Source organism: Nanorana parkeri, unplaced genomic scaffold (genome assembly GCF_000935625.1).
Source record: "Nanorana parkeri isolate BGI_ZX_2015 unplaced genomic scaffold, ASM93562v1 scaffold143, whole genome shotgun sequence".
NCBI lineage: Eukaryota > Metazoa > Chordata > Amphibia > Anura > Dicroglossidae > Nanorana > Nanorana parkeri.
Window position 1 is genome coordinate 504,433 of NW_017306411.1, and position 10,236 is coordinate 514,668.

At 42.0% G+C, this 10,236-nt stretch overlaps 1 protein-coding gene across 1 annotated transcript in view; it reads right to left on the reverse strand.

The window, feature by feature from the left end:
- Window positions 1-2,276: 2,276 nt before the first annotated feature.
- NCK2 (NCK adaptor protein 2) overlaps window positions 2,277-10,236 on the reverse strand; it is a 47,516-nt gene continuing 39,556 nt past the window's right edge. The window contains exon 4 of the mRNA XM_018554123.1: window positions 2,277-3,350. Coding sequence (XP_018409625.1) covers window positions 3,156-3,350 — 195 coding nt within the window. The 3' untranslated portion in view covers window positions 2,277-3,155. The remainder of the gene's footprint in view (window positions 3,351-10,236) is intronic.

The window sequence follows — 10,236 nt, forward strand, 5'->3', positions numbered from 1 at the left end:
GAAATTACCAGAGGTGTGCAATGCAAAAGGTTCACCAGCAGGATTTTCTTGTCACTGCACAGAAGTTCGGCATCATGGGCAGCAGGACAAGTAGGTATTAACAGCTTGATTTACAAGGGGCTCCTTTATTCAGATTTTGCATACAGTCAAGGTTACCAGTGTGCTTATGTAAGCATTCAACCCCTCGAATGGTTGGTGTCATAGCCGATAGTATGTACAGCACCATGGCAACTGCATTAACAGAGGCCAAGATGGCACCTTCCTTGGCTATAAAGGATAGGAGGGTGTAGTTCTACTTTAATAAAATTACACTTGCACTAAAATAGCCATTCCATTACAACAGTCGGACGGGAAGGGGTTAAAGTGTATGTCTCTTTTTTTTTTTTTTACTTTTGGGGAAGAACAGTAAGGGAAGTGTGAAACCCAACTGGCAAGAATTTGTTTTCATAAATCCGCCCATGGCTTTCCAAGGTGGTACTTGGAGGTACAAAGCTCTGAAACAAGGCCTCCAGACTCCATTGCCTCTACATTTATAAATATTGACAGGTGGTAAGGAACTCACTTATTCTACCTGCCCAAGTGTAATTGGATATTGAAGTAGCATACATCATTAATATATTCCTTAATGTAGCACGCTACATTTTTACTAGGGATGCACCGATACCACTTTTTTAAGGCCGAGTACGAGTACCGATACTTTATTCCAAGTACTCGCCGATACCAATTACCGATACTTTTTCTTAAAAGGGACAGGTCACATTTTTTCTAAAGCAATAAAAAAATCATGATTTTAGGTCAGTTTCTTAATATTATGAAGAACATGAACACTCTGTAGTGTGGCACAGCTATATCCATTTCTGCATACCTGGCTTTATATTATAAAGAACTTTATAATATAAAGCCAGGTATGCAGAATTGGCTACAGATGTTCCACACTATACAATAATACACTGTTCTGGAGTCTGGACATGTGATAATCTATTTTCCCCACTAGGGGGATACAAGCCTTAGTTAGCAATGGCATGATAAATATTCATTTCATTATTCAATGTCTTTTTTTTTAATATTATAAATGTTATAATATAAAAAAAAAAGACATTGAATAATGAAATGAATATTTATCATGACATTGCTAACTAAGGCTTGTATCCCCCTAGTGGTCAAAATAGATGAGCACATGTCCAGACTGCAGACCAGAACACAGTGTGGCACAGCTACAGCCAATTCAGGATGAAGACAGGCTTCCTCACCAGTCACTCCTGACTGGTGAGGAAGCCTGTCAATCATCCAATCGGCCAATCAGCGGGAGAAGAGGTCAGAAAGACTGGAGCAGATGACAGAGGAGGTCGCGGCCATCTTGCTTGATTGAAGACGCGATGGAGGTCCTGTGTGCGGCGGAACCGGGTCCCTGAAGATGGCGGACGCGGCACAGGTACTCGTTTTATGTTTTGGAGTATTTGCACGAGTACGAGTACTCATGCAAATACTCGGTATCGCGGCCGATACCGATGCTTGTATCGGTGCATCCCTAATTTTTACATAATTACAGGAACATGTAATCATTTTCTATCCTTCAGAGATGGCAATGGGTACAATCTTTGTACTTCATCATAGGAATTTGTAATCAGTTACAGTACATTTTGGGTACACAGCTCTAAATCTTCACCTTAGTGCACACAAGCATATTTTCTTCTGCTGAGAAATGCTCACATCTGTCATAACAGCACTTGTGTGTTTACTTCACTCTGGATACACATGGACAGAATACACATGGGGTTTATGTAAACTGCTCAAGTAACAAAGACTTTCTATTCTAAGTTGGCATTCTTCATAGATATTGTTTTTTTCTAAGTAATTCATATATCTTCAGCAGCCTCAACACTACACCCAAATCCCAGGCCAATCTGTTTTGCAGATTACCATATTCCTTGTTGAGTCAAAGCTTGCCTAACCTGTCTGCCTCCTGTACATTTCTGTGAAGGGCCAACAGGAATGTGCAGTAGGTGGGAAAGAGTGCTGGAGGCTGCAGATTCATAAGGCCCAGGATTTCAGGAAAGTGGTGAGAACTTGTAGACTGCTGGTAGAATACAATTTTTTTTTCTTCTTTCCGAGAGATTCACTCAAGGCTAACTACCATTTAGCAGCAGCTTCCTCACCAGCCAATGCCAATCTCTAAAGAACTTTAATGTTTCCAAATATAAAACTTATGATGAATCTCATTTGAGTGACAAGTAATACACCTGAAAAGTGCATCGAAACACCATAAAAGCATTTCAAAAAAACAAAAGTTTATTTGTCTGTATTAGCATAGACAGTCAGCTACACATACATTTGACTTTCATAATTAAATACATGAATGTATAATTATAACAGGCAGGAGGGCAATAGAAAAAAATGTGGATGGCACATTTGGTTACTTTCCATGTAAAACTTTGAATTAAATAACTTGCTTATCCACTTTCTATTATTTCTGTTGTAATCACATACCAAATAAAACTATTTACTACAATCATTTTCACCAAAGTAATTTCGGATGTACTGCTACAATACTTTACTTAGTGTACTCTGCGAGGTGAGGAGGTATTGCAGTGGCAGAGTACATTACAGTGTAAAGAGTGTTTCTAGAGCTTATGCATTGTCTCAGTATACTACCTGGTAAGCAACAAGGCTACAAAATTCACAGCCACAACCGATACAGCATATCTACATTATTATTATTTGCTGCAGCTTCAGTGCATGTCAACTGTGCCTAATGTCTTTTAATAAAGATTTTTTTTTCCCCCATGATAAAAATTTTAGAGCATATTAACACTGTTTCAAGTTGCCTCCTACTCATCTTGCTAGCAATAGCTAGCTATGTACTGTAAACATGTGCAGAATAGGAGACTTTAAACCAAGGCATGACAGTGAGTGCTTACAATGGTCACTTAAGTGAGGTTTTCTTTAACCTGAGGGTAAGATGACTTACAAACAGAAAAAGACAGAACAAACACAAATAATAAAAAGATAAAAATACTATGCAAGAGTGTTTGTGGTTTAAGAAGAACCTGTATTGTTAAGACTGTTTCCCTTTGTAATAATGGCTCTGTTCCATGGAAGTAATTTATTTTTGGAACTAAGGCTTGAAGTTTGAGAGGCCAGAGTTAATTCAGATGTCACTGTAGTGCTTTAACCAGATACAATTTTTCTCCATGTTCACTAGTAAAAATGGGTGCTTTCTTGTAATGTTCCACCAGTTCATCCATGCTCTTAAATCTCCTTTGCCCAATACAATAGACACTGTCCACACGCTGTACTTTAAAGTGTTTGTTTTTCCCTGATGCCTTTAGAGAAATTGAAAAGTCGCTGGGCTGTAAAACAGAAAACAAGCACATATGTAACTAAACATTCACTAAAAACACACAAAAAAGCGAGCGTATTCAACTTATGTTGCCATTCTGTCATATTTTCAAAACTAATGCAAATCTAAAGCTACCCATGAGAATGAACAAGAATGTTGAGTTGAGCCAGATGTTTGTGCACAATAGGAGCGGTGCACATGTTGGGAATGTCACATGCACTTAGAACTGCCCTGTAAAAATCTATATTTACCTTTAAATGAGTCTGTCATGTGCACTATAGTGTATAAACTAACATTACTGCTAAAGTGAAGTACCTCTTTTTGCCCTGGCAGGGTTAGTTGATCCAGGCCAAGATTTTATATAAATGCCTTGACTTTTCTGCAAAATTAAGATTAAGCCATGCCTGCTTGATAGGAAGCAAGCCCTGTCATTTAACAGTCCCATTCCAGAGGGAATAGACTCTCAACTTGGAGAGACCTTGTATTCAACCTGAACCTCAAGGTCCTCTGCAGACACAAAGGAAGTGATTTAAGACAAACATGTATACCGTTCCAGGTATGTTAGTTTATAGAGGTTAGTAGCTATTACAGGTTCACAGAATATAAGCATAAATATAACCAATATGTACTGAGCTAAAAGTAAAAAATAATGTGTAAAAAAAAAAGCAATATAAGAAATACTGGAAACAATTGTGTTTAAGAAGAGGCAATATATACTCAATAAGCTAAATAAATAAATATACAGGCAAGTGAAACCAAAGTGCAATCCTAGTAATATGTGTTCAAATGTGGTTCACTTTTGTTGATCTGCGTTTCTAAGAACAGTTTGGATACAAGGAGCGCAACACTGCCCAGTTTGGGGAAGCACTTTTAGACCTTTTTGGTTAGGTCAGTCTAATTTGGGAAGTTAAGTTGTGGTCCTTCCAGTTCAGGTTATCTGTGGTTGGATGAGAAATTATAATTTCCAATACCCCAAACTGAAAGCTCACTTTGGTCTGGAATGTACAGATTGCACTTTAGGCAAGGTGGGTAACAGACTTCTATTGATGAAAAGGTCACATTTGTTTGGATTGCGCTACAGATAGAAAGTTCACATTGTAATTGGATTAAACTGATTGTATTTTGCACTTTATACAAAGCTATCAGTTACCACTTACTCAATATTAACAATTTACTTGGATTGCACTTTAGTTCCTCTTGCAGTCTATATACATACAGTTAGGTCTGGAAATAATTGGACACCGACACAATTCATAATTTTGGCTCTATATGTCGCCACAATGGACTTGAAATTAAGCAACCAAGATGCAATTGAAATGCAGAATTTCATTTTTAAATATCAGGAAACGTTTAGGAATTGCAACCATTTTCATACACAGTCCCCTTATTTGAGGGACTAAAAATGTAATTGGACAAGTTAACACAATCATAAATAAAATGTTCATTTTTAATTACTTTGTTGAGAATCCTTTGCAGGGAATGACTGCTCGAAGTGAGGAATGCATGGGCATCACCAAGCACTGGGTTTCCACCTTTGTGATGCTTTGCCAGGCCTTTACTGCAACCGTCTTCAGTTGGTTTGTGGGTCTTTCTGCCTTAAGTTTTATCTTCAGCAAGTGAAATACATGCTTGATCATGCCGAGATCAGATAATTGACTCGGCCATTGCAGAATATTCCACTTGTTTGCATTTTAAAAAATCCTGGGTTGCTTTTGCAGCATGTTTTGGGTCACTGTTCATCTGTAAAGTGAAGTGCTGTCCAATCAACTTTGCTGAATTTTACTGAATCTGAGCAGACAATGTATCCCTATACACTTCAAAATTCATCTGACTGCTTCTGTCACATCAGCAATAAACACTAGTGACCCAGTGCTGTTGGAAGCAATGCATGCCCATGCCATCACACTGCCTTCACTGTGTTTTAGAGATGATGTGGAATGCTTCGGATCAAGAGCCGATCCAAGCCTTAGCCATACTTTTTCCCCCCAATCTTTCTGGTACAAGTGATTTTGGATTCATCTGTCCAAAGAATGCAGTTCCAGAACTGGGCTGGCTGTATTATATATTTTTTGGAAAAGTCTAATCTGGCCTTTCTATTCTTGAGGCTTATAATTTGGTTTGTACCTTGTGGTGAACACTCTGTATTTGCTTTTGTGTAGTCTTCTCTTTATGGCAGACTTGGATAATGATATGCCTGCCTCCTGGAGAGTGTCCTTCACATGGCTGGCTGGTTTTATTTACCATGGAAAGGATCCTGTGATCATCCACAACTGTTTTCCGTGGACGTCCACAACCTTTTGTGTTGAAGAGCTCACCAGTGTGTGTTCTTTTTTTCAGAATGTACCAAACCTATTGAGGTTATATAACCTACTCTTGAACATAATTGTTGTTTCCAGTTTTAATTATATTGCAGATTATTACACCTATATATTGTTTGGTATTTTCAGCTCCGTGCAAATTAATTAATACTTTGTTGTGTATTCCTTAGGATATATCACAGTTTAATTTAATTACAGGGTAGGTGGGTTAAGCATAATTCCTGAGCAAAGAATAAATATAGGTTCACTGAAAGGCAGCTCATACAGTACAGATCAAAAAGTTGGAGACAGAAGCGCCACAACCTAGCGCAATGACTGTGTTGTGCGATTTGGGGGTGAAGGGTGTTCAACTAACCTGTAGTGGGGTGGGCACTCACTCGGACAGGTGGTTGAGACTAATGCCAACCCCTAAACCCAGACAACAGAACCGCATCACAAACCTTTAACCCACCCTCACCAAAGTCTCCGGACTCCGTACCTGATCTCGGACGTACTAGCCATCTTGGAGGAATTGGCAGACCCCACCCTTTCCCACAATTCTTAGAAAACCTACTTAGCCCCACCTTCACACACACCCCCCTCCAAGCTTTTTCCTGCAGAAATCCAAAGCACCATACATCGAGACATTCTAGCAAGTCACATACACTGATCTTTTGGAACTCTGTGGACACCCCACAGACCAACTCAATTACCACCAAGAGTCATACCAAACATCCCAATAAAATGAACCTGTCCCCGGCCGAACGCAAAGCACTAAAGAACCTGACAAACAATAAATTGATTTCCATCCGCCGAGCAGACAAAAGGCAGGGGTATAGTCATACAGAACCGTGACGACTACCTCAAAGAGGCCCAACAACTGTTATCCGACACCACCACTTACCAGAGACTTCCCACCGACCCTCTACCCCAGTTCCTCGCCGCTCTGAAATCCCCGACAGACAAAGCCTTTGAGGATAAAATGATCACTAAGAAAGAAAAATTGTTCCTCTGCCCTCCACAACCAACAACACCCTTTTTCTACCACTTAGCCAAGATCCACAAGAACAACATCACACCCCCCGGCCGCCCAATAATCTCTAGCATTGATATTCTCACTAGTGGCCTGTCCCGCTATGTGGATCATTTTCTTCAGCCCATCATAACCACCCTACCATCCTACCCGAGAGAGATTCCAGACATCTCATCGAAATCTTACAACACTACTCCTGGGAACCGACCTACCGCTGGGTCTCATTAGACGTATGCTCACTTTACACCTCCATTCCCCACAAAGTAGGCCTCCAAGCATTGCAATATTACTTGTCCCAACAACCCACGCTCCACTACAGACAGGCACAATTCATCCTCAACTCCACTAAATTCTCGCTGGAACATAATTACTTCACCTTCCTGGAAAAATGTTACCTGCAAACTCAAGGCACGGCTATGGGGGCTAACTATGCCCCCAGCTAGGCCAATCTGACCGTGGGTTTCTGGGAGGAATTCCACATTTGGCAACACAACCCATTTGCCCGACACCTCATCTTCTACGGCCGCTACATAGATGACAGTCATCATATGGGACGGCCCCCCAGACACCATTCTGGACTTTGTGACACACTGCAACACCAACACCTCAGGACTCAAATTCACTTACGTTACCGACCAGCACCGTTTGGTCTTCCTAGACCTCAAACTCATGCACCTTGAAGGAGGAATCATCACAAAAAACACACTTCAAACTAACCGCTGGGAATTCATACCTCCACTTCAAGAGTTGCCACCACCCCCTTTGGAAACGCAACATCCCCAAGAGAATAAAAACTGCACCAAGAATGAGGATTACATTCAACAAAGGCCATCTCTTAAAAAGGAAAAATTCTTGGAGAAAGGCTACCCACAACATCTCGTTACCAAAGCCCGTAACCAATTTGACACCACAGAGAAAATGTCACCAGCACACCATAAGTTGAAAAATCAAAATATTTTTATTGCCAATAGCTGTATCTCATTGGCAAGCGCCTTCGGGGCCTCGCAGGGTCCCCTTCATCAGCGGTGCCTAACCTGCCAATTCATTTCACATGGCCAATCCTTTTTCCAGGACAGCCTGGGCAATACATTTGCCATTTCCCAATTCATCATGTGTGCCCACGACTACGTGGTATTACGGCCTCAAGTGCCCCTGCAATCTACTGTACATAGGCCGTACTATCCGCCCCCTCCGCAAACGGATCGGGAAACATAGAAGATTCATTGAAGAAGGCTCGATCGAACAGTGTCCCACGCCATTTCCTTCAGAAACATCAGAATAACATCACACATGAATACTATTATCTGATTCCTCTCTGATTACCAACATTCGCCCCAGACCAGCCCCCCCATGTGTCAACGATTAAAACTCCCCTCTCCCTCTCTCCAAAGTGCCATAGACATATGACAGAGTCTGCACTTATTGGTTACACTCACAGCCCTGATAAGGGACCTCCATCTCCTCAGACCCTCGATCCTGTTTAGGGTCCCTATTTGTTATTAATTTATTATTATAAATTTTTTCCATCCATCCAATAATCTTTCAAACACCAATCTGCTCACCTTCTAAGTGGTTACCACAGCCAGTGTACCAAAGACCTTACTGCCCAAATACACTGTTAAAATCCCACCTATGCACCACCAACTTTCCTTCCCCGTGCCCAGATACTCCAGATTTTTCCCCCGCCTCAGCTCCGCCCTCCTCCTTCGTGACCACTCCCACCACTCGGAATTTTTTAACTTTCATTCCCGCCAACTCCCAACCTTGCACCAAGGCTTGAAAAAGAAGTTATCTTCGAAACGCGTCGCCGCCACAGAAAAATAGGAGTTTCCACACACTCCTCCTCCCTGCTGTCACTTTTGTGCGGCTGACTTTTTCCCCTGCACCTGTCATTTTGTCTCCAGCACTCCAGCGCCCGCTTACAACAGCGGCGCACAGCACTTTTTCCCCTGCTTCTTAGCGGACTCAGCCGCTCACACCGCATAGGGGCAGTCCAGACCACGCCAGCTCGGTCACCACACAGAAAGACGGAGGTTGTCCTGCACCAACGAGCGCACACACAGTACGGCATCTCCTCTGCCCATAGTCGTCTCCTGGCAACGAGGACGCCACGCTCTCGGCCTCCATAGTACCGCCCACCAAGATACCTCCTCTCCGGCGCCCATCAGTGGAGACTACAGCCTCCCTTCCTCCTCCGCCAATACCCTCCTCAGGAACATCCACCCAGATCTCGGCATCGATCACAACAGGACAAACATCTGCAGCACTGTCTCCAGCCACGCAGCACACCTCCGTCGTTGACAACGCATCGCCACTAACCCAACAGTGAGTTACAGAAGTGCCTTTGCCTGTGGCTTTCTTCCAGCCTCACTACCTGTGTTATTCCTTTTTCCATCTATTGCACCCGGATTCATCACGCCACCATCTAGTGAAATAGAGAACGGCTCCATCGCTCCCCCCGAACAGCGCTCCCACCTGTACGAGTGAGTGCCCACCCCACTACAGGTAAGTTGAAAACCCTTCACCCCCAAATCGCACAACACAGTCATTACGCTAGGTTGTGGCGCTTCTGTCTCCAATTTTTTGTTTTGTAGCACACACACGTCAGACACCCCGGTCCGGACATAGCAGAAGCCGCACACCAGCACAAGACCCCCCGGAACACTACCATCTCTCTCTCTCCTTCTCCCAATTACCCACCAGACTAACTTCCTGTCTTTTGGTTGTGCGCCTACATCCCCACACTTTAATCCCCCCACCGCCCCTTGAAGAGCGCTGAACACGGACACTGCTCTCAATTTTCTGTAATGTCATACAGTACAGATGTCTGCTTCCGAATAAAGTACAACTCCAGCCAAAAACTAAACTTTGTTGTTTTTTTATAGAGTGGAGAAGGGTAAGAAAATCTGAAATGTTATGCTATCCATGTACCCATCAAGGTGATGTCTCTGCACATTCTATCTCCAAAAGGCACAACAGGAAGGGTGAGACTCTCCCATAAAATGAGGAAACATTCAATTTCTGATAGTTGTCATGGGAACAACGTTCCCATTGAAATAGTACATCTATTCCAGTTGGGTGGATAACTGTTACATTTTGGATTCCTCTCAATTTCTGTCCTAGAGACAGAATTCTCCAAGACAAACACTGAGGTTGGAGCTCCTCAATGTGGACATAGACAGCAACAGAATGCACAAAAGCTTTTTTTTAATTCTTTTTTTTAGTGCATTTCCACTTCTGTAGCCAAACTGGGATAACACGTATTTTATGTTTCTTACATGTTCCTATTCACATAGCAGAACTTAAAAAAAAAAAAATTGATATGTATCTGTTTTAAAAGTGACACTAAACTCAGGGAGTTAAATCTTAAAAATTTATTCAAGTACCTTAACTATTAACAAAACTGGACCTTCGTGTATCACTCAGCTGTAGATCTCAAATAATCTCTGAATTAGTGCTGACACTGTCCTTCCTTCTGGAGGGTGGCAACTTTTTTTCCCCGTGGTTTCTGTGTGTTGTAAAGAATGTACTTACAATATAATATTTTTTAAAAACAATTATGAAAA